Below are 26,332 nucleotides of genomic sequence, written 5' to 3'. Positions count from 1 at the left end.
CCAGGACTTATCCCTCAGCCTCATACTCTTCAACGCATATATGACCCCACGGCCAACATCGTCAGATCCCATGGTCTCAACATAATTTTCAATGCAGACGACACCCAACTCATACTCTCACTTACCGACGACCCCACCACCACCAGAACCAACTTCCACAGATGCATGAACAACTACCTGCAGCTGAACACAGACAAGACGGAAGTACTGATCTTTGGCAACAGCAGCAACACATGGAATGACACCTGGTGTCCATCAGCCTGGGATCAGCACCCACTTCCTCCGTCCACGCCAGAAAACTGGGAATCATCATTGACAAGCTCACCATGAAATCACAGAACAATGCCCTCTCCTTTGTCTGCTTCCTCATTCTGCACATGCTATGTAAGATCTTCAAGTGACTACCCCTCCCACGAGACACACCGTGACACAGGCCCTCATCACTAGCAGAATAGACTATGGCCATGCCCTCTAAGTAGGAATCGCCACACACCTCCTTCAGAGACTTCAGACTATACAGAATGCCACAGCCAGACTTATGCTCGCCCTTCCCTGACGAACCCACATCACACCCCACCACAAGCAACTCCGCTGGCTCCCCGTACAGAAGAGATGCCAATTCAAGCTGCTGACCCACACACACAAGGCTCTACACAACCAAGTACCCGCATACATTAACCACCACCTGAACTTCCATCAACTGTCGGGAAGACTACGCTCTGCCTCCCTTTCACTTGCCCATACTGTAGGAGAGTAGGATCTACTTCTTATAGTTACCCCCACTATTTGCTGATGTTTCACTGTTTTCGATGTAGATTGGCTGGGATCCTGATATCCAGGACCCCAGCCTAGCTGCCTTCTCTCTAAATTGATTGCATGTACTTTAGGTACACTTCAGATTGGATTCTGGGGTACCCTTATAAGTCGCTAGTACATGGTATACTATGTACCTAGGGCATAGGTACCCCAGAGGCCTCTCAGGGGCATCAGAATGTATTATGCCACCCCTGGGAGACCATTCAAAATGACACAACAGGTCTGCTACAGCAGCCTGTGTAAGGTGGTGTATGCACCCCTTACTTAGATATAGGTTCACTGTATCTATCCATATCACTGCACATTTAAACCTATCAGTCACCCCTATGGCAGGCCTTATCAATCCGGAAGGCAGGGTGCTGGGTTTTATGTGAGAGGGTGCCCATGCAAGAGCAGAGCCCCTCTGCAGCTTTCGGAACCTCTATTCCGGGGTTGTTTGTGATGCAGCCTTCCATATACTCTTAATTGCATTATAACCTTGCGGTAAATGCTAACTTTAAAATGGCTGCATGGAAACATGTCGTGTTTGGTGTCAAACACCTTTGAATCATACCTCCACACCAGTAACTGGTGTGGGAGGTATGATTCCACCCTACTAGAGGGAGAAATATGACTACACTGGTACACCCGGTACCAGCTTTACAGACCCTGGCATCACAAAATGGATGCTGCCAGCCACAGGCACGAGTCTGCCCTCCTGCTGCTGGACGAAACTCCGGCAGGGGATGGCTGGACAATAGGTTTCCTGTCACAGGGAGGTGTGACCACCTCCCAGACAGGCTTTAGTGTATTGGGGCTGGGTGGGTGCACTCTGAGAGTGCTTTGATGTCTGCAGTGGGGGCACATTTTGTGCCCCTGTGCATAGTCCAGCTCAAACCGGTTGCAGGGGCTATCAGCCCCTGCTCTGGCACGAAACTAGACAAAGGACATGGGTGTAGCCACCCCTCTGTCCTGGCCCTCCCATAGGTGGGTCCCCAGTGTTTGTCCCACCCCTTCCTTGGGTATAAAGTAGGAAGCCCTGACTACAGGACTTTAGATTTTACCTAGACTAAACTCTGCTAGAGAAACCAAGTACTTCGACGATCTGCACAACGCTGGATGACTGAAGAATCTCTCTTGGAGTAAAGGAGTTAATCCCCTGCAAGTCAGGCACCTGAAACGAATCTGACCGGTTTGCATTTCCCGAGCTCATGAGGACTCTGAAGATTTCTGCAACACAGGAGGTGGGTTCCCGTGGTCTCTGAGGTTGATCTGCGCTCTCAGCTATTCTGAGGCCCGTATCCCTCGTGGGGACCGTGCAACCCGAAACCCTGGGCACCGTGCACATTTGCAGCAGCATATGCTCTTTGGCAATCCCTGAGGCTGTGCTTTGGGCTACTGGTAGTCCCAACCCCGAGCAGTGACTCCACCGAAGATTACTGGCCTACACTCCACGATTGTTCCGTGGGCTGGTATTTAGTGATTCCTCTCGAGGTCCCTTTGCGATCCCTGGTCCGTCGACCTGTGGGTCCCTGAGAAGGGTACTTTAACTTTCAATGGGCTTTCCTGGTTGCTCCAGACGTGCCCTGACTCTCCATCGCTTGGAGAGTCCACAAGACCTTGCTGGTCCACACCAAAGCATCTTTTTTATGACCGCGTGGGTTGCAGTTGCCAAGGCTTGTTGGTCTCCAATCCGGACACTGACCCCCCAGCACTCGACATCCTTCGTGGGACAGCTCGCCTGTGGACTTTGGTCATCGTCGATGTCTCCTGGTCCCCGTGGCTGCAGAGTCAAGCTTCACCTCATCGCACCTGAAACACCCGACATCGGTGGGCATTCGTCTATCGTGCCCCTGGTCACTGGCAAGTGACCCAGACTCTGTCCCCTCTGATTTCAGGTTCTTCTCAGCTCCGATCCAGGTTTGGATCACACTGGACACTTTTCCTCTTCACGGCAGCAGCACTTTGCAGCATCACGCCATTGAAAACGACGAAGATTCCCGACACCATTTGACACCTATGCACCCGGCTTCCCTGGGTTAAGTAATACGAGTACTCTGGTGCTCATATGGGTGCTGGCCTTAGAACCTTCTAAGTTTGAAAGGGTTTGCTCAAAGTCCTCTCCTAAGTGTCCTTAAGCTTTAAAATTCCAACAGCGACTTTCCCATAGGATTGTACTGAGCTCGCGGCTGTGTTCTCACACTGTACGCTTCCCCCGTGCGACTCCTGTGTCACTACCTTAGGTAGTTCCTTGGGGTCCCAGCGATTCAACGTGCTCTAGGCACTGTGTCTAGTCAAGTCGGGGTTGTTATACCACTTTCTTAATATATGGTTTGGTCTCCCCCTGGGGCCCACTGTGTATTGTGCTATTTACTGTTGTTCTAGTGTATTAATATTGTGTGCCTTGTTCTCTAATCTCATAAAGAGGTTAGTAGAGAGTGTTTAGAAATGAATACATATATTTTATTTACACCTTGTGTGGTTCTCCTTTCATTTTGTCATTCAAGAGGTTATAATCTGGTAAACCAAGCTGCTTTACATTCCTTCGAGACTTAGCCTGAAGCCTGCTCTCCATAGCTACCACTAGGATAGCTTTCAATAAAGGTTGTCTTTAACCTAATCATCAATAAGGGTTGTTTGGACTGGTACAAGGTGCCCACTTTAACTAGTGGACAGCATATACCACGCCAACTTCTCACACATACTCCCTGCATCTGCTGAAGCAGAAGTGGAGGACGCTCCTTCTTCCACATCGCAGCAAAGACCTGGAACAGCCTACCCACAAACCTCCGAACCATCACCTCACTTCCAGCATTCTGAATGGCCCTCAAGACCTTGCTGTTCAAAAAAGCCTCTGGGCCCGGCAAGAGCCTGGATACCCTATCTGGTCATTAGCCGCGCTGTATATATCCTGATTGATTGATTATTTTGTAGGCCATGGGTATTAAGTGATTGGCCAGTATCATACCAAGGATTTTATAATCAAGATTTTGTAATCAAGATTTAGAAGAAATAGGTAGGTGATGGTATGAATCAAAAGATCACTGCCCTGCTTGGGCAAGACCACTATTAAAGCTTTCGGCATAGAGGAAGGCAAAACACCAATATGTCTGGCTTTCATATATACTTGAAGCAATTGGGGGGACCAAAACTTCACCATATGCTGCAGAAATCTCGATGGGCAAGCAATCCATGCCCAGGGTCTTTCTCCTGGCCAATTGTATCTCCTCAATCTTGAGGAGTTCATCCAGTTCTAAGAATTGCATCTCATTAATGGTTGGCAGCGGTATCTCCCTTAAATAAGTTTCTCTACCACTGGTGCCCCCCCAACTCCGATAGGGGTTAGTACATCTTTACATAGTATTATCTGAACACATCATTGATCTCCAATAGTGTATTTGTGATCTCGTCCTGTGGGCTCCAAATGCTCTGGAAACCTAATTTTTCAATAGTTCCACAAGCATTCTACCTGCTCTGCAGTGGCGGCTTCCCCATTGGGGCATTGGGGTGTCGCCCCACTGCTTTCTCGCGGTGCGAGAAGGCAGAAACATAAACTGTAAAAACTACCATTTATGTTTCTGCCTTCTTGCATTGCGAGAAAGCAGAAGTGCCTCTGTGCCTGGTTGGGGGCGGGAGGGCGGTCCTGCCCGAGAGCAGTGGGGAGTGGCTTGTCCACTGTTGTGGGTACTGACTGTTTGGTCGGCCCTGGAGCCGGCCAAACATTCAGCACCCACAACAGTGGGTAAGCCACCCCCCCCTGCCCTCGGGCAGGACCACCAGGCTCCTTTTTTAGGTTTCGCTGAGCCAGCGCATGCGCTGCTCTGCGAGAAATTTGGTGAGAGGCTTTTTGAAAGTGCTACCAGAGGCTTTTGCTAGCCTCAAGCTTGCGTTCACGCGCACGTGCACGCGTGCAGCCGCCATGTGGGTTTCTGTCAAGGCTCATTAAGCCTTGCGTGCCTCTCGCCGCCTTGCTTGCTTGCGCTTCAATTCCCTCCCCCTCTCCCACCACAGATCGCGTCACTCTGCTGGCCTCCACACCCCTCCCCGCCTCTCTATACTGCAGCAGGCCATAGCGTGGTTTTTAAAAAAAAAATCTTTTAGCGCGCGCGCACACAACTCCCGGGCTTGTTTTTCTTCCATTTAGGTTCCTTTATGCACAGTACTTGTTCTGTGTTCTGGTTTTGTGGTGCAGGTACTACATTAACTTCATAGTGAAAGTGACGTTTTTTTATTTCCCGAGCATTTAGCGTGTCTTTCAACCTTAAAAACCGGACTTTCAGTGCTGAGGATGTCCGTCCTGTGTCCGTGTACATTTTTGTTCCTAAATGCCATTTTACCCTCGATCCCTATGCTGATATTCGCTCCATTCTAAACTGAGCAGCTCTCAAACTCGCTTTAACGGTTGTTCCACATACTTTTATAGAGCAAGGACTTGAACTTTTTGGGTAGTTTCATTTTCAGATGCTCTTAACCCGTTCTCGTGAGATCGCAGCCGCACGATGAATGGAAGTGTTCTGTTTGACGGTATTTTACGTCTTTAACGCTCAGCATCTTATGAGCAGTGTGCAATGTTTCCCGCCTCAAGTTTGGTTTCGTGAGCTTAATGGCTCTGGCACTTACAGCTTTCCTCATCAATGTGCTTTTATAAACCTGGCGTGGACGAACATGTTCGAAATTGAGTCTTTACATTGGCATAAATGCTTGTACCGTCCAACTGTGCTGCCGCTAGAAATGTGAGACATTGGCACGCTTGATAGACATATCCGTAGAGGTCACACATGCGTGTTAATAACAGGACACCGACATTTTACAATCTGTTACTAGGCGTGGGGGTTTCCACCTTTGGAAGTGAAGGTCTGCTTTCTTCACTACTTTCATTCATACATCACAACACAAAGTATATGTGAAGTGAATGCTGCCCTGGAAGGGTATCTTGGCGCTGAATACCACGTTTTGATTGTTACCTTACTCAAGGGTACTCATTTTATCGACCTCAGGAAGACGAAAGGCTGAGTGTACCTGCTGACTTTGAACCTCTCACCTTGAGGTCAAACATTACATCTGCTCAATGCAAACTTAGTTTTTGGGTGAATTGGTATGTATGCGCTTTTTAACTCCTTTTAAAAGATCTGGACTTTTTTATTAAATTCTATTTTACAAGTACTCATAATGTGCACCATCAATGTCAGGCGGCCACTGAGAATGCTGCAGAAATTCTTGCTAATAACTTTATGGAGGACCACTGAAATTATGCGAGAGGTGAGGTCCTGAGTGCACAGCTGGGTTGACTAAATTGTGCGGCACGGAAAGGGCAATTATGTACCGTAATGCGGCACATTTTGTGATGGTGTTACTTCATAATTATGTCATGTTTTCACATGTTAACACTGTCTGGCCCAAAAGTTTCAGTTAATTATCACCAGCTTATTATCAAAATACAGCAATATTCAAATTGAACATGACTAATCAACCTTTGCATAGGGCCTTCTGCTACTCGGCAACATGTGTCGCCGTGATTTTAGTAATTTTGGATCCATTTGAACTAGAAACATTTTTTTTTTAATCAGCACATTATGCGACAGGTGATGGCTTATGTGGCAAATGCTGCAAATTCATAATGATGCGGAAAACGCTGTAGCTGCAGAATCACATTATTCCGTTAAAGTAAATGTTTGTATATAACCTTTGTTTTGCACCATTGTAATTACTAATATCTTTCTTTTTATAGACAAAGCCCTTTTTCATCCTCCTCACGGATATAATTTTTTAGTTGCTAAGTGTCAATTTATCCTCTATTCTAAATGAAGTTTATCGCTCCATTCCAAACAGTACATCTATCAAACCTTCTTTAGCATTTACTCTACGCTGATTTGGAGAAGGACAGCAGGGTGACACCTCTCCTATTTCAGTGTTCCTGATCCTCTAGATTCCGTTAACTGACTCTTTTCATAGCAATAAATAACAAGCATTGGCATAGCCAATAGTTCTCGCCTTTATAAGTGTTTAGCCATGCAACAGTTGGTGTTGTTGTACCAAGGATCTTGTGCTGCATAACTAAATACTTATAAGGTCCCAAAAGCGAGACCTATTGGCTATGCCAATGCTTGTTTTCTATGCAGAGAAAATGTCCTGGCTGGGGCGCTCGCCTGCTGCGCTGTAATTGGCTTGCGTTGCGTAGGGGAGGGAAGCTGCCTGCTGGCTACTCCCTGCAGCAGGAACACGTGGACCCACCAGTACAGCGTGGCCGGCCTGGAGCGGAGGCGGTGCGGTACCCCGGCACTCAGGTACGTTTTATTTTAATTGTTTTATTCCCCACCCACGACTCCCCCCTCCCTCGAGCATGCCGGCCGCCGCTGTCATCTTCCAACATTCATGTCCGCATCTGGTCAGAGCAGTTTCAAGTCTTATATTTAAACGATCGTGAAATGTCTGAGACATAAAGTGCTACTGTATCTGGCTATACAGGCGGGAGGGGAATGTGCGCCTAGAGACTGCCCTTAATTTACCAACCATGTCACGTTCGCAGTCACCGCTGCAGTTACCTGAATGTACTCCGGTTTTTCGTCTCAATTCGAACGCGCTGCTTTGTCTGCTGGTCATAAATGCATGCTCTATCTTTTATTTGTTGTTTAAAAACATAGGGACTAGTAAACCTGTTGCATATTCTGCCTCATAATGAAGAAGAAATCACAGAGGAGAGCTTCAGAAAACCATTTGATTCTCAAGAATTGCAAATGCTGCCTCTCAATATGAAAAGGGAATTAGTGTGTCTTGGGCACATGGACTTCCAAGGTGAATTTACAGCTCATCACATACCGCAGGAATGCGTACTTCCTGTTTCAAACATAGCTACGTACGTTACGTTTCTTTTTGTTGCTATCCATGTGAACGCAGACAATTTGTGCAAACTCTCATGGAGAGGCGGGCGCCTCCCTCTCCTGCCGAGCCAGTGACCCCCGTGCCCCACGGAGAGCACCTTCATCAAACATTGTGGAGCAAGTCATTGGCATTCCGCCGGCTCGCACTGCACGCAGCTCAATCCAATTTATATGGTTATTGGCAGTCACGTTAGAAATGGAGTCATCACTCTGTCCCTATTGGTGATATGACTCGCAGTCGGGTAAGTCAGTAAAGTGTCTCGCATCAGTGCAAGTTTAGGGTCAAGGTGTATTGACCTACATGCATTTTATAAGTGACAGCCTCTTGCCTTTTTGTCACTATGCTCGATCATGCAGATTGAATGCGGCCTACTGAAAACTGGCCTGACGTGTTTGTCGTGGTGCAAACAGACTGCCAAGCTTCATCACAGATCAATACAAAAATCTGCAGAATTCCAGTAGGCCTGGTTGCCTTTACTTCCGGGTAGAATTTGAATGCTTCAATATTCTTCTGAAAACACCAATCCTCTTACTTCAATTCCTCGGGCCAGTTTCGGTATTCCCTTTTTTCTGAAAATTTCCCCAGCTTTGCATTCCAAAGTAGCCGTCCCAAAACTTAACCAGTTTAAGCCAGAACAGCTCACAGCAGAAATTGGAAAAAGGCCCGAAATTCCACCTTCTCCATCCTCTCTGCTGAACCCCCACCCACCCCATGTGTGGGCCTGATGTTAAGGCCCAGCCCAGGTAACAAACTGACCTGCCCCTTTAATGTGGGCTTTTAAACACACAATCCATAGACAGATGAACGCAGGCATGAGTCCACGTTGGCGCATTGTTATACTTACTTTTCGGGGCTTGTTACCAGTGTTTTATAGTTTCATAGCAGCGTAAATAATACGCGTTAATATTACATAAGCCTGTGGTGCACATTTTATTGACCTTAGAAGAGGGAAAAGCAAGTTTGTCAATAACGATCTCACTGAAATAGGAAATTAACCCACTGAGCCAAGTGTATTCACTGATAGGAGAGCGCAGTCAGCTTTTGCTGCAGAGATCTGTGATGCTATATATAGGTTTACTTCTAACCACTGGAAATTGCTTAGAGGGTTAATGCGCTTCCTGCAGAGCACTGGATGGGATATGCAGATTACAGGTTCGAATCCTGATTCGATAACTCAGTGGGTTTTGCCTCTCTTTCCAATACAAAAGCCCTGAGATTTCACGTCATTTTTAGAGAATCGGAGGAGTACACAATATAGATGACATTGAAATTTGAAATGCTTAGTCTACCACTTTCACACTTTTTGTACCTTTCGTGAAAAGACAATAGTGGCATGTACCATCGTAATGTTAAAAACGAAAGAACTCAAGCCTGGTGCCAGTCGGTTCCTTTCATGAGAACAAGGGGCCCGATTCACAGAATTAACTTAAGACAAAATCCTAAACTTAATACTTTTGGTATTCACAGAATGCACTTACTATTTTTGGTATTCACAGAATGGATTTACGACTACTAACTTTACGTCCGCACTCGGGCTGGAAATTCCGGCCTGGAGGCAGAGCTTCCGTCCCGGGGGCGGAGCTAACGGCCTGGAGGTGGGGATTCCGGCCGGTGGCGGAGATTTAGCCATGGCCGAAATCTCCACCTGCGGGCCGGAAGCTCCGCCTCCGGGCCGGAAGCTCCACCTCCGGGACGGAATTTCCGGCCCGAGTGCGGACCTAAAGTTAGTAGTCGTAAATCCATTCTGTGAATACCAAAAGTAGTAAGTGCATTCTGTGAATACCGAAAGTAGTAAGTGCATTCTGTGAATACCAGAAGTAGTAAGTTTAGGATTTTGTCGTAAGTTGATTCTGTGAATCGGGTCCCAGGTGCCTGGAGGGACAGTGTGCAAAGCTGCAGAGCACATGTATCTATTCAGAGCCCCAGGACATTTGTTTTCAATGAAAGACTGTGAAACACCACCAGGGTTCTACATAAAACACAAAGTGCCTATCAACAGGAAATTATATATGCCTCCATCTTTGTGCAAAAGGAGTTATAAGTGCATATGAAGGCAGTGCTTAATTAGAGCCGGTGGTTTCCGGTGCTCGGCACCAGCACTTAATTGTCGGCACAGCACAAAATTGTTGATATCAGCACTTATGACAGCTGCCACATGGTGGCGCTGTTTGTATAATTTAGAGATGAGCGAAACAACTACTGTTTATTAATTCAGTATGCATCAGAAACAACAAATACTTGCCCAAGCTCTTTTTTTATAACTTTGGGGGCCTGGAATAGTCTGAATTGTCACAGTGTGCCTGTTAGTAGTTGTGTTGGAACTGTCATTAGCAACGCTGGCAGTTGCAATTGGTGGCTCAAACTGGCAGGCCAAGTACACAACCAGGAATCCTGGCTCTTTATACTAAACTTCGTGATCTTGGACTTATTCCTCCCCATGCCGCAATCTATGTTATCCGACAAAAGTAGAAACTCCCAGAGGCGAGTTAGTTGATCTATACATTAAAAACAATTAACAAGCGATAGTTTTGCCAGTCATTGTCTTGGTTAGGACAGATTCACAATTGCTTTATTAGCCTTCCTGCTTGCTCAAATGTGCTTGAAAATGCATCATTTGCCCACTCTTTTTTCAAAATTTTCTTGGGGGGAAAACCCCCAAACCCCCGTAGGTGGTTCAGGCTCGCTCGCTACGCTCGCTTGCTACAGTGCTGTACAACAATTGTTTAAAACCTCACCACTTTCAAATGTCACCAGCCGCCACTGCTGCTCTGTTCAATTCTTCATGCTGTTGGGCAACATACTTCTTGTTGTTTATTTCACCCAATCAGTCTAATGTGCTATCAAGTTGCAATCTCACTGCTGGCAATTCCAGAGCAGCTTTCACATCCGCGGGGTAGAGAATCTCTAGTACACATATGCAGGCCTAAAATGACAACATTTTTCATGTAGCACTACCGTAGCACCACAAGTAGGTTTTATGCATAGACCCCAAATGACTATTTGAAATGCATCACATTCCGCTAGGTTTGATGATACAATACCTTCATTTCAGTGAGGTGCAGGGCTCTATGTTTCCACTTGTCAGCCATAAAAGCTTGATCAGTAAGTGCTTCTGTCTTTCATGTGGGGATTCTCAGTCACTACTCCCCCAGATATAGCCCGAACTAAGCACCAACCACCTTTGAACTGGCTACATCATTGCAGAAAAAGAGTTCAATCCTAGTGTGCAGGGCATGCAGCGCAGAATAGAACAAATACTCTCTAAGACTATGTAAGGACTGCCAGGTATCGGTCAACTGAAGATGTACCCTTCCAGCTATTGAGGCTCTGAGAAGCTTTGAATGTTTGAACTCCCACTAGCGACATGTAGGGTCTATGCCATTCTACATCTGGTACGCAATGGAAATCACCAACCCAAATACACAACACCTTACATTGAGTATTAATGCAGAGGTGAACGTGAATAAAAAGGGAGTGAGATCTGCGTTACGGGCATAGACTGCTACCATTGTTAATGGCTCTCCAATTAGGAGACCTTCTACCACCACATACCTTCCCTCTGCAGGTATCTTGGTGTGGTTCAATACAAAAAGGGACCCTCGAAGCAATCCATATTAAGTGCCTCGCTGGCATACCCAGTATACGTTGTTCCAATTAGCAATCCTCGCCACCTTCTAGCCTACTTAGTCAACTCTCTAAGAGTAAGATGGATCTCTTGCAAAAATGCTAAATATATATCGGTTCATTTCAAGTAAATATGTATCCTGTACCACTTTATCGGGTTACACATGCCCCACACATTCCAGGTTACGATATGGTATATTTTAGGAAAACATTGTGGCATGTACAAGTTGGCACTCACATATAGCATGAGCAAATGTTGAGGGCCGAAGTGTCTTGTCATACTTAGTCGCACTGCACTGGGTAGGCCAGTATACCTGTAACTTCTAAGAACAAACTCCCAACTCCCTCTCCCTGCAGAAACAACAACATTCCCACTGCAACCACAACAACCACTTCTCAATAAAAAGTCCTATACAGGAAGCAGGGGGAGGCAGGTTCCACACACATCTGTGTATCATATATCTATCCCTTAGCCCCATAAATGTCAATATCCCCTTCAACACACACAACTGATTCCACAAGGGGCCACTCCCCTCATTACGGACACCCCCTAAGCTATGATTTGTCAACATGTTTCATCATAGAACGGGCGCACAGTGTTGGCGTCTAGGCCGTCATCCGGGGCCCCTCACCCTTTCATTATTCGGATACTGAACCACCGTGACCGAGATGCAATCCTTCAGCTGGCCAGCCAGCAATCGGACCTCCACTGTGCTACCACAAAGGCTTCAAGGTTTCCGGAGTATACCAATAGAGCACAACTTCTGTGCAAATACTTCCTTGAGGGGAAACAAAAACTGAGAATCCTCCGGTTACAATATATGCTACTCTACCCTGCACGGTTGAAAGTCCTGTTCCAGTGCAAGTCTTATTTCTTTGACACCCTCAAATTGTCATGGGACTGGCTGGAGGAAAAGGAAACGTCTTGCCAAAAAGTTGGGTGACCCCTTGAGCACAGTGGTTGGAGGGGTCCCAACAACAGCTCACACACCAGTCAGTACCCTGAGGAGAGGAATAGGAGCACTAAAGGCCTCAGTGCATGAAGGACACACAGAGAGGAAGACACTGCTTCGACTAGTTCTGGCGACAACGTTGCATCACAACTCCCCTAAGAGGCTAGTCCAACCTCCAACAGGAGCCCAAGAGGCCAGGAGTTAGGAGACGGACCCCACTGATGCACCAGCTCAGTTACTGAACCTCAGTAGTAGCAGGATGGGCTCACCGATGTGCATGACCTCACTGGCTGGTGGAGTTTTTCTCCAGAGTCCCAGAGACTGACACTGGTCACATTGTCCTAGGCCTAGACTAATATTTAGTTATAAAAAATTGTTTTCCTTTCTTTAGTACCAACTTTATCTGTTTTGTAACAGTACCTGGTCATGTGGGCAACAGATGCTTCATGTTTTGAAGTGTGGGGAGGGGGAGTGTGGGTACAGGGAAGTTTGTAGGTTATGTTTGTTAAGGTACAGGCGGGACACAGATCGTAAAACAATTATGCCACCTCGTACCACCCACCCTGAAGCTTGACCAACAGACCTCATCATACAGCACCCTGACATGGAATGTTAATGGCCTGAATGGCAAGATAAACAGAGGGGTAGTGCTGCGTCAGGCCAAGGCACTGAGTCCTTCAACGCTCCTCCTCCAGGAAACTCATCTCCTGGGCAGTAACAGTGTGTTCCTAGGCTGCTTTGGATACAATAGGGTTTACCAGGCAGTGCTTACTGGGGGATCTAGGGTAGTGGCAATATTGCTGCTTAGCACTTTCCCACTTGTGGTCATCGAAACCCAGGTATGGCCAATTCTTAGTGCATATGTCCAACTGGCCCTGAAAAACCAAACATTGATGCATTTTAAAAATCTATAGCCAAAGCCCCGGAGGGGCACACTATGATTGGGAGTGACTTTAATAATATCATGGGTGCACCCCTCACTTCTATGGATACAAGGGACATATGGAGAACAGGCGCACTGGGCGATTGGATGGACTCATTAGGGCTACATGATGCATGGAGGTATTTACATGCCGACACTAAGGCATACACCCATTTTGCTTATCCCCACTCCTCTTACTCAAGACTGGATTACATTTTCATTCCAAAAGTGGACTTGCTGGGGGCTGAAGGTGCAATGATCCACCAAAGGGTGGTGTCGGATCACTCTCCAGTTGAAATAAGAATCCGAGGCACGGGAGAATAGGAAATGGAGCCTTCATGCTGGTTGGCTCAAGGACACTGACTTCTGGGACAGCATCAGAGAGAGGATAATGGACTACTCTAAGTTAAATATCTCCTGAAGTCGACCGGATCTAATCTTTGGGAAGTCATGAAGGTAGTGATACAGGGGCAGATAATATCATATATAGTGGGGAATTGCAAGGAAAGAAAAGGGGACTGTCAATCCGTTGGACAACAACTCCAAATCTTGGATACCCAACAAACCTCCTCCCTGATGGGAGAAGGGCAACTACAGTTGGAGGCCGTCCGGCAGGCCCTGACTCAAAAAGGAATGAACAGCTTTAGGGCAGCATTGTAGGCGACAAAGCATTGAGTGTACAAATATGGTGACAAATTAGGAAGCTTATCTACTGGTTGACCTCTAAGGAAGCAGCCTCCAGAGTCGTGCCAGGATTGAAAGGGGTATCTCGCAAAATGGTCTATGATGCCTAAGGGATGAGGGATACCTTTGCAGATAATTATTAAGTGCTTTATAGTTCCCGCCGCCAACGGTGCTGGAGACCCAATACCCTATTATAGGTGATTGAATAGTTCCCAGGCTCTCATTAGAGAGCAAGACTACACTGGAGCGTCCAATTACTGCAGAGGAACTCCTTTTAACCACACAAGACATGCCTGCTGGGAAAGCACCCAGTCCAAATGGCTACTCAATGTTTTTTTCAAAACATTTGCCTCTAATGTATTGCCCCTTATGGTGGAGATGTTTAACGAGACCCTTGCGAATGGTACCTTCCCACCTGACTTATGAAAAGCAACAGTGGTGGTGCTTCCTAAGCCCAAGAAATCATCGATAGAATGCAACTCATACAGACTGTAGGAAAGTGCCTCTTTTGGACAGGGTTAGCCCCCACTTTTTGCCTGGAAAATTATGTTGTTTTGACTGTAAGTGCACTGGGTCCCTGCCAACCAGGTCCCATGTGCCAGATCTTCTCTAAACTGTACCTTTTGTTTCCACAATTAGCATCCCTTTAGCTCACAAACAAGTCCCTCGTAAAAGGTACCCCTGGTACTAAGGCCCTTGTGGTTAAAGAGGGTCCCTAAGGGCTGAAGCACAAATTGTGCCATCCTAAGGGACCCCTCACCCAGCACATGCACACTGCCACTGCAGCCTGCATGTCCTGGTGCAGACAAAACTGTAGAGTTGACATAACACACATCCCTACGTGCCATGCCCATAGACACTGCATGATATAGGTAAGACACCCCTCTAGCAGGCTTAGCCATAAGGCAGTGAGCACTATATCTCCTGTGAGGGCATATCTTCACGAGCAGATATGCCCCTGCAATTTCCTTGTTGATTCCTGGATATTTTAAGTGACCAGGGAAGCCATAGTAAGTACATGGGCTGGACACTTGTCATTACGAGTTCCCCAGATCCACTAGCACTTCACTGAAATATGGGACGTTTGGTATCAAACATCTCAGCATAATAAACCAGCACTGATTTAAGTGTCAGATTTACTAAAAAGTGCACACAAAGGACCCATTGGGGGGTCCTCTGAAACCTCCCAATCCTTATTGTGGTCACCGAATGGCATGAGCCAGCCTGCTACCACAAGAGAATGTTCTGATCTCATGGGGAGGGTGTCTGTGCACTCTGAGGATGAGAACAATGCCTTTCCTTGGTGGAGGTGTTCACACCTTCTCAATGGTCAGAGCCATCCGTGCCGGGGAGCTCTAAAGGCCTTGCCGTCTTTGTAATGCAACACCAGACTCTCCTGTTAGAGGGAGCAGGCCTCCTTCCTGTCTTTACCCCTTTTTGGCGGGTGGACAGGCAGCAGAACGTAGAAAGAATAGGAGGTGTGCCCCCCTCTGCCAACTCCACCCCTCAGGTGCTTTAGGCGAGGTGTATTACACTTTTCAGTGCCCACCCCCTTGAAGATGGCGGGACTCCTCCAATCAGGATCAGGGATATACCCAGTCACCACGCGGGTGAGCATCTAGAGGGTGTAGTCACCCTTAAGATAAGTAACCCATTGGCTACGATCTGGCACTCACTTTAGACACCCACAAATGCAGTATTTAGGTGACCCACCTGAGTCCTAAACTTCAGTTCCTGTTGACCTGAGAAGAGCTAGACACTACAGAGTCACACCAGCAGATTAGACTGCAGAGACCAACTGACTTGGCCCCAGCCCTACTGGCCTGTCTACAGCCCTTGACGATCCTGCACCAAAAGACGAGTCGTCCTGCAGCCCAGTGACCTCCAGAAACCTTGGAGGACTGACTACCTTCTACAAAGATCAAGACTCCCGTGAACAGCGGACCTGGTCACCAAGCAATCATCTTTAAAGTATAGGCTCTGTGACTGAAGAACCGCGACGCTTGCCCCCAGTTCCACCTCTGCAGCTGACACCTCTGGACTGAGTCCAAGTGGCCCACTGGTTCCAGCAACATTCCTCAGCACTCCATAGCCCGAGTCCATCGTGAGCTGTCATCTCCTGGTCTCCTCGATGTCGCCTGCAGCCTATGCACGGAGACCCCCCAACCGCGACCTGCTCCAGTAAGCTATTTCCAACACCAAAAGGCCCCCCTGCACCTGTCCGCCCTGAGCCTTGATGAAGAGGCCAAAGGTGTCCCTACGTCCCTGAGCATCGCTACATACCTGCCCAGCTGTTGGTTTCCTTTCGACCGGCCTCCTGGCCTAAGCTTGCAGCCCTTGTTTGATTTGCCAGTTCTTCTTTGCTTGCCATTGGCCCCCGATGGAATTTGGCACCCTGCACCCAGCAGCCCCTGTGCCGCTGGTGGTGTAGTGTTTGTGCTGCTTTGGGTCACGTCCAGTGTTTGCTTCAAATCCCCGGAGACTGTCCCCCAAAGTCGCTGCTACTTAACTGTAAGCAGCCTCTGTACGATTGCCCCCAATCCCCATTGATTTGTATTGGGTGTCCAACCTTGCACTTGCGCCCTTCACTCAGCCACTGCTGTGCCACTGGTGGTGCACTGTTGGTGCTGAACTGAACTTTGCCCAATACTGACCTTAACTTCTGAAGACTGGTCTTGTGAGTCGATGTTTTCCCTATGTATGCTGAATGTTTTCTTTCACCTATAGGTTAACATTGCAAAGTCTGAAAATTGCACTGTGTCCATTTTTTAAACTGAAAAGTATTTCTATTGAAAAAATTATTTGCCTATGACGAAGTTCTGTGGTCCTACAAAATATATATAACCAAGTATTATTTTTATAAATTGGTTTGGGATTTATTCATTGAGTGTGTGTCTCATTTATTGCCCTGTGATCAGCCTAACTGCTCGCCCTCACTACCACAAAAGAGAGCATTAATATTGTCACTTTAACCTCTGTAAAGCCTCTGTGGACTTCATTTCGGTATACTATGTAGAGAGCCAGACCGATCTCATTGATTAACGGTGAGGCCAAGATTCTGGCGATGGCAATGTGGTTGGGGAATGTGATACGCTCCCTAATCAGCTATGACCAGAATGGCTTCATGCCAGTGATGGGAACAAGACATAGCATCTGCAGACTCCACAATATAATAACAAGGTCCCACGAGATCCCTGAGCCGACAATAATAGCCCAGCTGGACTTTGAGAAAGCCTTCAAATCGGTCGAATGGTCATTCCTTCACTCTGTCCTGAAACTTTGAATTTTGGAACATACTTCCTAATGTGCATCTGATTATTATATAGTGAACCCTGGGCGAGGGTAAGAGTTAATGGCACACTATCCCTCAGATTTCAAATTCAGAGCGGTACCAGACTATACCTTTTTGCCCTTGTGGCTGGGCCGCTGGTGGAATAAGTCAGATGGGATGCTCAATTGGGGGGTCTAAGTGGGGCGGAGGGTGCAGATGACAGCATTTTCCACTAGACGGACAATGTCCCGATGTTTTTGCAGAAGCCGGATACCTCAATCTCCCAATTAATACATAAGTTGCGGGTATATGGGGAATCCTTTGGACTCAGTGAATTGGGATAAATCAAGACTGATCCCCTTGACTGCTCCCCTTGCCAGAGACCCATGCCAACACCTTGATATTCATCAAGGGCAGGGACGGTCATTTACTTGGGGATACAGATATAAAACGATCCCGGAACATGCACCCTTCAAGAACAAAGTCAGGAATCACATGTCACAATGCAGTTCTCTCCCCCTCAATCTCTTGGAACGCATTGCGCTACTCAAAATGATCAAGCATCCCCAATTGTTGTATATCCTTGAAAATTACCCACACAGAACATCGGCTTAGTATTTTAGTTGATTGCAATCCGAGATCAATGGCTATATCTGGGGCGATTCACCTCCAAGGGTGGCACACGCTATGTGTATTCAGTTGGCATTCAAAGGGGGGCAGGGGGAAGTGGACATACAATTATACTATTTGGCAGCAAAAAATGGTTCCTATTAATGATTGGGTGTTCAACGACAGGGTAAACCTCGGCATTAGATTGGAGGTTGCGCGTTTCAAGGATTCTGCGCCATGGTACTGGCAGTATGGCACAATTATTCCCCAATGGGCACCCTCTGTCACAGCTATCCCTGTCAAGTGTTGGCACAGAGCCCTGAAACAGACTGGGTGGACCAGGAAACTTACTAGGGAGACACCACTGGGGCTGTGTAATTGGCTTGCACAGATACAACTTCTGCAACAAACAAACAGCATTTGTAAAGCACAACACTGTCACCCTTAGGGCTATCTGAGCTCTGTGTCTCTGTTGAAGAGGCAGGTTTTGAGTCTCTTTTTGAAGTCTGCCATCGAGGGGGCTGTGCGGAACTGCAGGGGAAGGTCGTTCCAGGTCTTGGAAATGATGTAGAAGAAGGAGCAGCCACTGCTGCGGCTGCGGCGGATGCGGGAGGTGTGTGCAAGGGTGATGAAAGAGGAGCGCAGGTCTCTAACGCGATGGTGGAAGTTCATTCGATGGTTGAGGTAGGCAGGTCCTAGGTCACAGATGGCTTTGTACGCGTGCGTGAGGATCTTGAAGTGACATCCTTTCTGGATGGGGAGGCAGTGGAGGTCTCTCAGGTGAGGGGCAATGTGGGTTTGTTTGGGGAGGTCCAGGATGAGTCTGGCTGCAGCGTTCTGTATGGTCTGGAGACTTCTGAGGAGCTGGGTGAAGATGCTGGCATAGAGGGCATTGCCGTAGTGGAGGTGGCTGGTGATGACGACCTAAGTGACGATCTTTCTGGTGTTGGTTGGGATCCATCTGAAGATTCTGTGGAGCATGCAAAGTGTGTGGAAGCAGGAGAAGGCGAGTGCGTTAACTTGTCATTTCATGGTCAGTTTGCTGTTGAGGATGATGCCGAGTTTGCGTGAGTGGTTGATCGGTCAGTGTGGTTCCAAGTTCTGGAGACCACCAGCTGTGGGCTCATGCGTAGGTGTTTTTCCAGAAGAGCAGTACTTCAGTTTTGTTGGAGTTGAGTTGGAGATGTTGGGAACTAATCCAATCCACTTCCTGAATACAATCCAGTGGAACCCAAACTTACGATGGGGGACATCATTAAGGGGATTTGCCAGCTATACAGGTCCCTCGGGAACAACACACCCAAGGCCATGACTGCCCTGTGAGATGAATGGGCCATTGACATTGGGGATTTGGGTGAGGAAGACTGGGTAGAAGCTAAAATGGCAGCCAGACAGTTAGTGATTCCAGTGCGCCTCAGAATAATCCAATTCAAATTCTTTCACATGGTCTGCTTTACAACCCACAGGTTATGGCAGATGGGCAGGACCTGAACCCCGAGTACCTCCGATGTGGGACCCCAATTGGGGACTGCATACACCCTGTGTGGAAATGCCCGATCATACGTAAATACTGGTAGAACATATTTTCCAAATTGGGGGAGGTGAGAGGCTTTCCAATAGAGGTTTACTAGCAATATTACTGGTATGGGATGGCCGAAGGGGACAGCGGATACCAGTGAATCGGGTGCGTACTCGCAAAACAAGATTTAGCTTAGGGGCATGGACTGTTGTGCGATCGCAGAAAAGGAAGTTTATTAATCACTAGGTTGCCTGCATAAACACACTGAAAACCGGGGATCCTGGATTGGCCACCTTCTGAACCTAGGTGGAGGGGGTGAGAGACGAGCTTTGGGAGGATGGGCTACCAGGATATAGAGTTGCCGCTCTGGGAGGGGGTGTGGGTTTTCAAAGGACTGAAATATGGTCATGGTATACTGTCTTGAAGTAGATTACATCTAAAATCCAGTAAATGTACTGAAAATGTGTACCGTACCAGTTGCCTTATTCATCTTCAAAATAAAAAAGAATTACAAAAAAATAACAAGTAGCATAAATCAGTGAGGGACCTTAGACATATATTCCAACCTGCACATTTTTAAATTGCTCCTCAGCCATCCAGTCAAATGGGTTCTTTGCTTGGTGCCGTGATTCGGAAGGCTTGGCCCCCAACTTCTGCAGGGTTGCAACACAGAGATCGGGAGCAATGGCAAACTCTTTCTCCCCAGGTTTCAAATGTCCTAAAGATTCCTCCACCTACAACAGATCAAAAGACAATAAATGTCTGCAAATGACATATACTATTCACGTTTTACACATTGACAAGTCAACAACTGTGCACCTATGTCATTAAAGAGTAATCTAAATCGCAAGTGTCCAGAAGAATGATTTTTGTGCCAGTGATTGTCAAGTGAAACTGCATCAAGCTATCTGAAAGACAGTGCACTTTCCCATTTTGCCCTTTTGTGGATCATTGTATTGAATGACTTTCTTGTAACGCAATAGCTATTGTAACACAATATTTTGGTCAAACACCTAAGACTGTCAGCTGTCAAGTAGGTCGCTGGAGCCAATGCTCTATACCTCTTATCTCATTAAGGCTTTATCATCACATCATTATCATCCAGGTGGGCTCACAGCTCATTTGGAAGACACCTGGTCTTTATGGGTTACCTGCAGAGTTCTACCAAACATATGCCCCTCATATTATCCCCCATTTGGAGGAAATGTATATGGTGGCCTGGGATGACAGCACCCTACTACCTTCATGTAGGAAAGCCTTGTAGATTTCCCTCCCCAAGCCACACAAGAATCTGGAGGATACCCCAGCTTACTGCCCACCGTCAATGTTGAAATCCTTAGCAAGAATTAGCCTGCCATGTACAACCTCATCTGCAACGGCTGATCCATGCGCATCAAAACAGAGTCATTCCACAGTGAAATACATCCCTAAATATAAGACACCACTTTCGTATACTGGATGGGAAGGCTTTGCGAAAGCTGTGGTGCTTTCCATTGACCTCCGTAAGGCCTTCAACACCATTCAGTGGTGCTATATGCACACAGTAATGTGCCCTATGAACTTCGCAACAGGTTGGGATAAGTGGATAGTGTTCCTATATGTCGGGCGCACACTAGACTAAAGGTAGGACAAAAGATATTGGATGCCTTTGAAATACAAACGGGAACCCGACAGGGATGCCCATTACCCCTGTTACTATTTGCGTTGGCCATCAAACCTTTTGCAAATATCAGAAGGGAAGGTAGAGAGTACAGCATCTCAGATGATATGCTCCTATTCCTTAGAGATGCTGCTACAGGGGTGACCTGGAGCAACCAAATGTTGCGGCTGTAGGGTGAAGTGACTGTGCACAAACTGGGAGAAGACATGTTTTTTACCGTTCTTTGGAACCCTACAAATAATTCAACCAGCAGCCAGAACACAGGGTAACAAATGAGAGCCACATGTGCTCCAATACTGTGAAGTTAAAATTTACCACCAAGACAGAGATTTTAGGGAGGGTAATTTTGGTGGGGCCTTGCACTCCTTTCAAGACCAATGTCGCATTTTGGCATATACTGAAGCCCCAGATCATGGCACAGATAGCGCTCACAAAGATAATTGTGCTGCCACAAGTACTCTATTTGTTTGCAAAACTCCCTATTTGGATCCCTCAAGCCTTGTTCCAGTCTTTAGACATGCTAATGCATAATCTAATATGGGATGGAAGTAGTCGTAGGGTTTCTTTATGAATTATGTAATGCACAACCACAAAATGTAGTCTGGGGGGCCCACACTGTGAGCTACACCTTATTGTAGTACAGCTGCAATGGTTGGCTTGCTGGGTAGAGGGTCGAGATGGAAGTGGTGGGCAGCTACGGCGTATGTTGAAGAAAAGGGGTCTCAGCGGCTCTCGTCAGATTGGAATGTCTTTCTATGGAACCCCAACCTAAACTGCTGGATATGGTGCTGTGCTTATGGCGGAAATTCTTCAAAAGAACACACATTTTCGCCACTATACACACCAACAATACCACTGGTTGGCCTCCCTTTTCCATGGGGTGGTTTCTTTACGACCCGGAGGGTGTTGTCATGGACGGATGCAAACCTGCTTACGGTGGATGACTGTTATGAGAAGCGGAAGCTGAAATCCCTTGAGTCACTCACCAATCAGGGGGGCCTTTCAGAATAACAATTACTGGTGTATGCATCACTGACACGGGCTCTGCAGACACTGTGGAATATATGCCACAAGGACCCACTGACACACAAAGTACTGCAGGTCCTACTTACATTTTGAGAAGCTCACAAATTAGTCTCCTGCCTTTAGAAATCAGCCTTGCATATTACCAAAGCAGACTTTACACAACTCGGCTGAGGTGAGAACATGGGATAGGCCAAAAAGTGCGGGATAAAGATTGGGATAGAATTCTGGAACGCACACACTAAGTCGCCTGAAACACTAAATTCTACAACACTCAGTTCAATCACCAACATATGTCGTCCCTTACACCACCCAAACTAAACAAAATCCATGGGACAGAAGATAAGTCATGCTCAAGATGTGATGTACTTAATGCTGTTTTTTTTACTTATGACTTGGGTTTGTGCTCGGATAGCATAATTCTGGCAGGCGGTAATAGACGAAATAGAATGAACTTTCAGCTGCACCAACCTCCTCAAGTTGGAAATTTGCTTATTAGATTTATTCCGAATCCCCTGAACGGAGAGTGTTAGACCTGGTACCATTGGCGTGAGTCTCCCTTCCATTTTTTCTGATTGCCTCCTCTGTTTTTTATATGTTTTATTGGTTTAGATGCTCCGGGCACTGTGTCACTGCTATTCAGTGCCACAGTGCAAGTGCTCCCTTTGTTAAATTGATGTATTGATTAGTGACTCCATGATTGGGTTATTTGATTTACTTGTCAGACCCTAGTACAGTGTACCATGTGTGCACAGGGCTTGTAAATCAAATGCTGCTGGTGGGCTTGCAGCACTGGTTGTGCCACCCACAGAAGTAGCTTGTAAAGTGTGCCTCAGGCCTGCCACTGCAGCGCCTGTGTGCAGTCTCCGACTGCCATGTTGACTGACCAAGTGCACCCACTTGCCAGTCCCTAAATCACCCCTTATCTTCATATCAGAAACCCCTAAAGTAGGCCCCAGGGCAGGGTGCATTGTAAGTATAAGGTAGGACATGCCCTGGTGTGTGTGGCATGTCCTAATAGTGAATTACACCCATTTTCGTTTTTCACTATTGCAAGGCTACCTGTTCCCTATAGGCCAGAATGGGCAGTTTGATTATTACATCTTATAATCCTAACTGACTCAGGGAACTAGGTAGAAATTCGAGTTTGGTATGCCTGAACTCAGAATGATAAAATACATCTTTTAGTGAAGTTGGTTTTAACATTCTGTGTTTGAAAATACCACTTTTAGAAAGTATGTATTTTCTTGATTAACTGTCCAAGCCTGCCCATGATAGGTTTTGTATTGTGTGTCTGGTTCTGTGAGTGACAAGGGCTGGGGGATTCCAGGAGAGAGGGTGAGTCAGCACAGGGCTGAATAGAGAGATCTGCATGTAGATGGGGGGGGAGGAGTTGCACCTGGGACCTGAATAGGGCTGTGCCTTCCCTGCACAATGCTGGCTCCACCTCCTGTGGTGCATCTGATGTCCCTGGCCTGCACTATGAAAGGAAAGAAGGAGTCTTGTCAACAAAGTGCTCCAGGACTGACCAGAATTGGTTTGGACTAGGCAAAGGCCTCTCTGCCTTCAGAGAACAAAGAGAAAAGTAGTATAAATATGGGGACCCGGACCCCAAGATTTTAGATCACTTCTGGAACAACAAAACAAACCTTTGCCAAGAAGAAGAACCAAAGGAAGCTGCAAGAGTTGTACTGCCCCTACCAGTGTGCTGTGTTGCTGGGTTGGCCTACAGTGGTGTCTTCAGTGCCAAGGAGAGGAAAAGGAACTTTCAAAGGACCTTCATCATCTTGCAGAATATTACTCCAAAGGCTTGAACTTGTGTTTGCCTCCTGCTGAAGTCACAGGGACAAAAGACTTCACCACCAGCTCCCCTCTGAATTTCCTTGCTGTGAATTCTATCTGCAGAAGCCTGCATGTCGCTGGGAGCTGGAAGCGTGACGCAACAAGAAGAAGAGTGTCGCCGCTGCAGCTGTAGTCGTCGCATCGCCGGAGAAGCGTGCCGCCGCCGAATCTCCCCAGAACCGTGTCTTCGTTGCAGCTGTCTGCTGTCGCATCACCGGAAAAGTGTAACGCCACCGTGAGGGTCGCCGTAGCATCATCGGAGAAGCGTGTCGCAGGGCCTGTCACGGCTCCAAAGTACAGAGTCGCTGCAAGGCTGCCAGGGCGTGTACGCATCGTCTTCACACCGTCGCATCAAGGGTGCCAGCTTATCGCATCACACCGGATTATCGCATCGAGGCGCCATCTTGCCTCATCGCAACCGGGCTGCAGCACGAGAATCTACGCATCACCGCCTCTCCGGTAAGGATCAAGACGCATCCCCTACTCTGCGCAAGCATTGAGGCGCGACACATCGTCTCCTCCGAAGCAAGGAACCAACGCATCTCCAACACTGCGAGCCTTTTGCTTATTTTGCGTTACGTATCCAGATACTTTTTGTGAGAACTTTGTCACATTTACCATCAACTTGAACTAAATTAATTCTACCATCTTTAAGCCAATTTTGAGTACAGTATTGTGGATTTTTGTCGTTTGTGGTCTTGTGTTAAGTCTATATAAAGAAAACTTATTTTCATAAAACCTGTGTGCTGTCCATCTGTAGTGTTTTCACTGTATTACTGTATGTGTTCACAAATGCTTAACACACTGCCTCTGAGATAAGCCTGTTTGCTCGTGCCAAGCTACCAAGGGGGTGAGCAGGGGTTATCCAGTAGTGTAATCCCCTTTCCCTGACTTAGAAGCAAGGGTCCCTATTTGGTCAAAGGTACCTACCTCTGCCAACTAGAGACCCCCAGTTCTAACAGAGAGGATAACAATAAAGTTCCTAATCCTAGCCTGGTCCTCGCTAGGAGGGCAGTTGCAATGCACTGGAGATCACCCGGAGGTGTTAGTGGAAGGATAAGGTTGAACGCTGGGTGCTGGTGGAAGAGTCAGCTCTCAGAGACAAAGAACTTAGGAACCTGCGTACCTGCAAGATGGCCGATGACTAAGCTGTTGTACTGGCGACCTTTGTGAGAGTGGAAGACATCGAACCCCTAAATCTATAATTTCTGGTTTATATAGTACTGGAGCCATGGGCTGCCTTTGCGTGTGAGATGCTGGAAGCAAGACAGACAGTTTGAAAGCGGACAAATTCTAAATATTGAAGCTTAAATAAATTGCCAGCTAAATGTTAATGAGTACTGATTGTAAAATGCACTATGCCAGTTTTACTGCATTGTCGGAGCACACCGGACACGCAAACAAAACGGACCATTCATGAGGATCTCACATATGCAGAGTGTTGTTGGGTAATCTACTAGGTTACTATTATATGGTTCGGAATGCAATGTTAATCCAGAATCATAATGATAAAGATGTACATATTTCATGGTTGAAGGTTTTGAAAAACAATAAAAAAAATAAAAAAGAAGGCTTGCTCTGCCAAACTCCCATATCATGAGTCCAGCTCTGCAGAAACACTAGAACCCCAGCAAAAGCTATTGATTGCATAAAGGTTCCCCTGGATTAGATACACATTCTCTGCTAGCACTATGAAATGGCCGCAGTCAAAGTGGAATCAGTGGAACTCGGATCATCATGTTAGTTAGCATGTACTAGCAGGAAGATGCATGTGGATGTTTGGACTCGATATGTTTTGTCAAAAATATCAGGTGCTGCACATCCCCTACGTGGTTGGTCTGCCTGACTCTGTCACTGACTTTAGAAATAAGCTTGTCTTATAAGTCAAAACATCAGTTCACCTGCTAAGTTAGTGGAGCTCTGGGAACATATACAGGTGAAAGGATCACACCAGGAATAGATCGATCGGCTGGACCCCTGTAGGAGTCAGGACACCACTCTAGGATGAGGAAGAAATGCCTGCTGTTGCTTGAACCTTGTAAAAACGGAGATAAACTGCCCTGCAAAATTAGAACCTCCCTGAATTCATGTGAAGAACTGCCTGGTTCATCAGCTGTGTAGTACTCGTGTGAAGATCTGCTCCATGTTCAGAAGAGCTTGCCTGAGTTCAAAGTGCCACTGTTGCTGTCCCACTAGGCCCTGATTGCACAGTGAAGAAAACCATCTTTCCTGGCTTTCTGCATTTCACTCTTCTAAGAGAAAAAATACCCAAAGCCAAGCAGTTTTTCGTGTTGAGAAGGAAAGAGCTCAAGACTGTCTCTCTGCTATCTACGAGCAGTCACACACAAGGCACTCTTCCTTTCTCCTAATGCCACTGTCCATTTTTTGTCTCAGCAAGTTGTGGCACCCGTCAGGATTTCCTGCTTTTTCCATTGCCAGCTGGCTACCACCAACCAAAGAAAGATGACATCATTCCCATACCTCTGTTGAGACTGTCTCCTTCCAATTGTTGCGGCAGTGTGCCCATCCTGCTCCAGATTGAGTGAGGCAT

The 26,332-nt window shown here is 46.9% G+C and overlaps 1 protein-coding gene across 1 annotated transcript in view; it reads right to left on the bottom strand.

Moving 5' to 3' along the window:
* Positions 1-26,332, bottom strand: part of LOC146817397 (dynein axonemal heavy chain 5-like) — a 1,608,734-nt gene that overhangs the window by 171,127 nt on the left and 1,411,275 nt on the right. The window contains exon 92 of the mRNA XM_085609634.1: positions 19,823-19,990. Coding sequence (XP_085465760.1) covers positions 19,823-19,990 — 168 coding nt within the window. The remainder of the gene's footprint in view (positions 1-19,822; positions 19,991-26,332) is intronic.

The sequence above is a fragment of the Triturus cristatus genome, chromosome 6 (genome assembly GCF_964204655.1).
Source record: "Triturus cristatus chromosome 6, aTriCri1.1, whole genome shotgun sequence".
NCBI lineage: Eukaryota > Metazoa > Chordata > Amphibia > Caudata > Salamandridae > Triturus > Triturus cristatus.
This window is presented reverse-complemented; position numbering and strand designations above follow the sequence as displayed.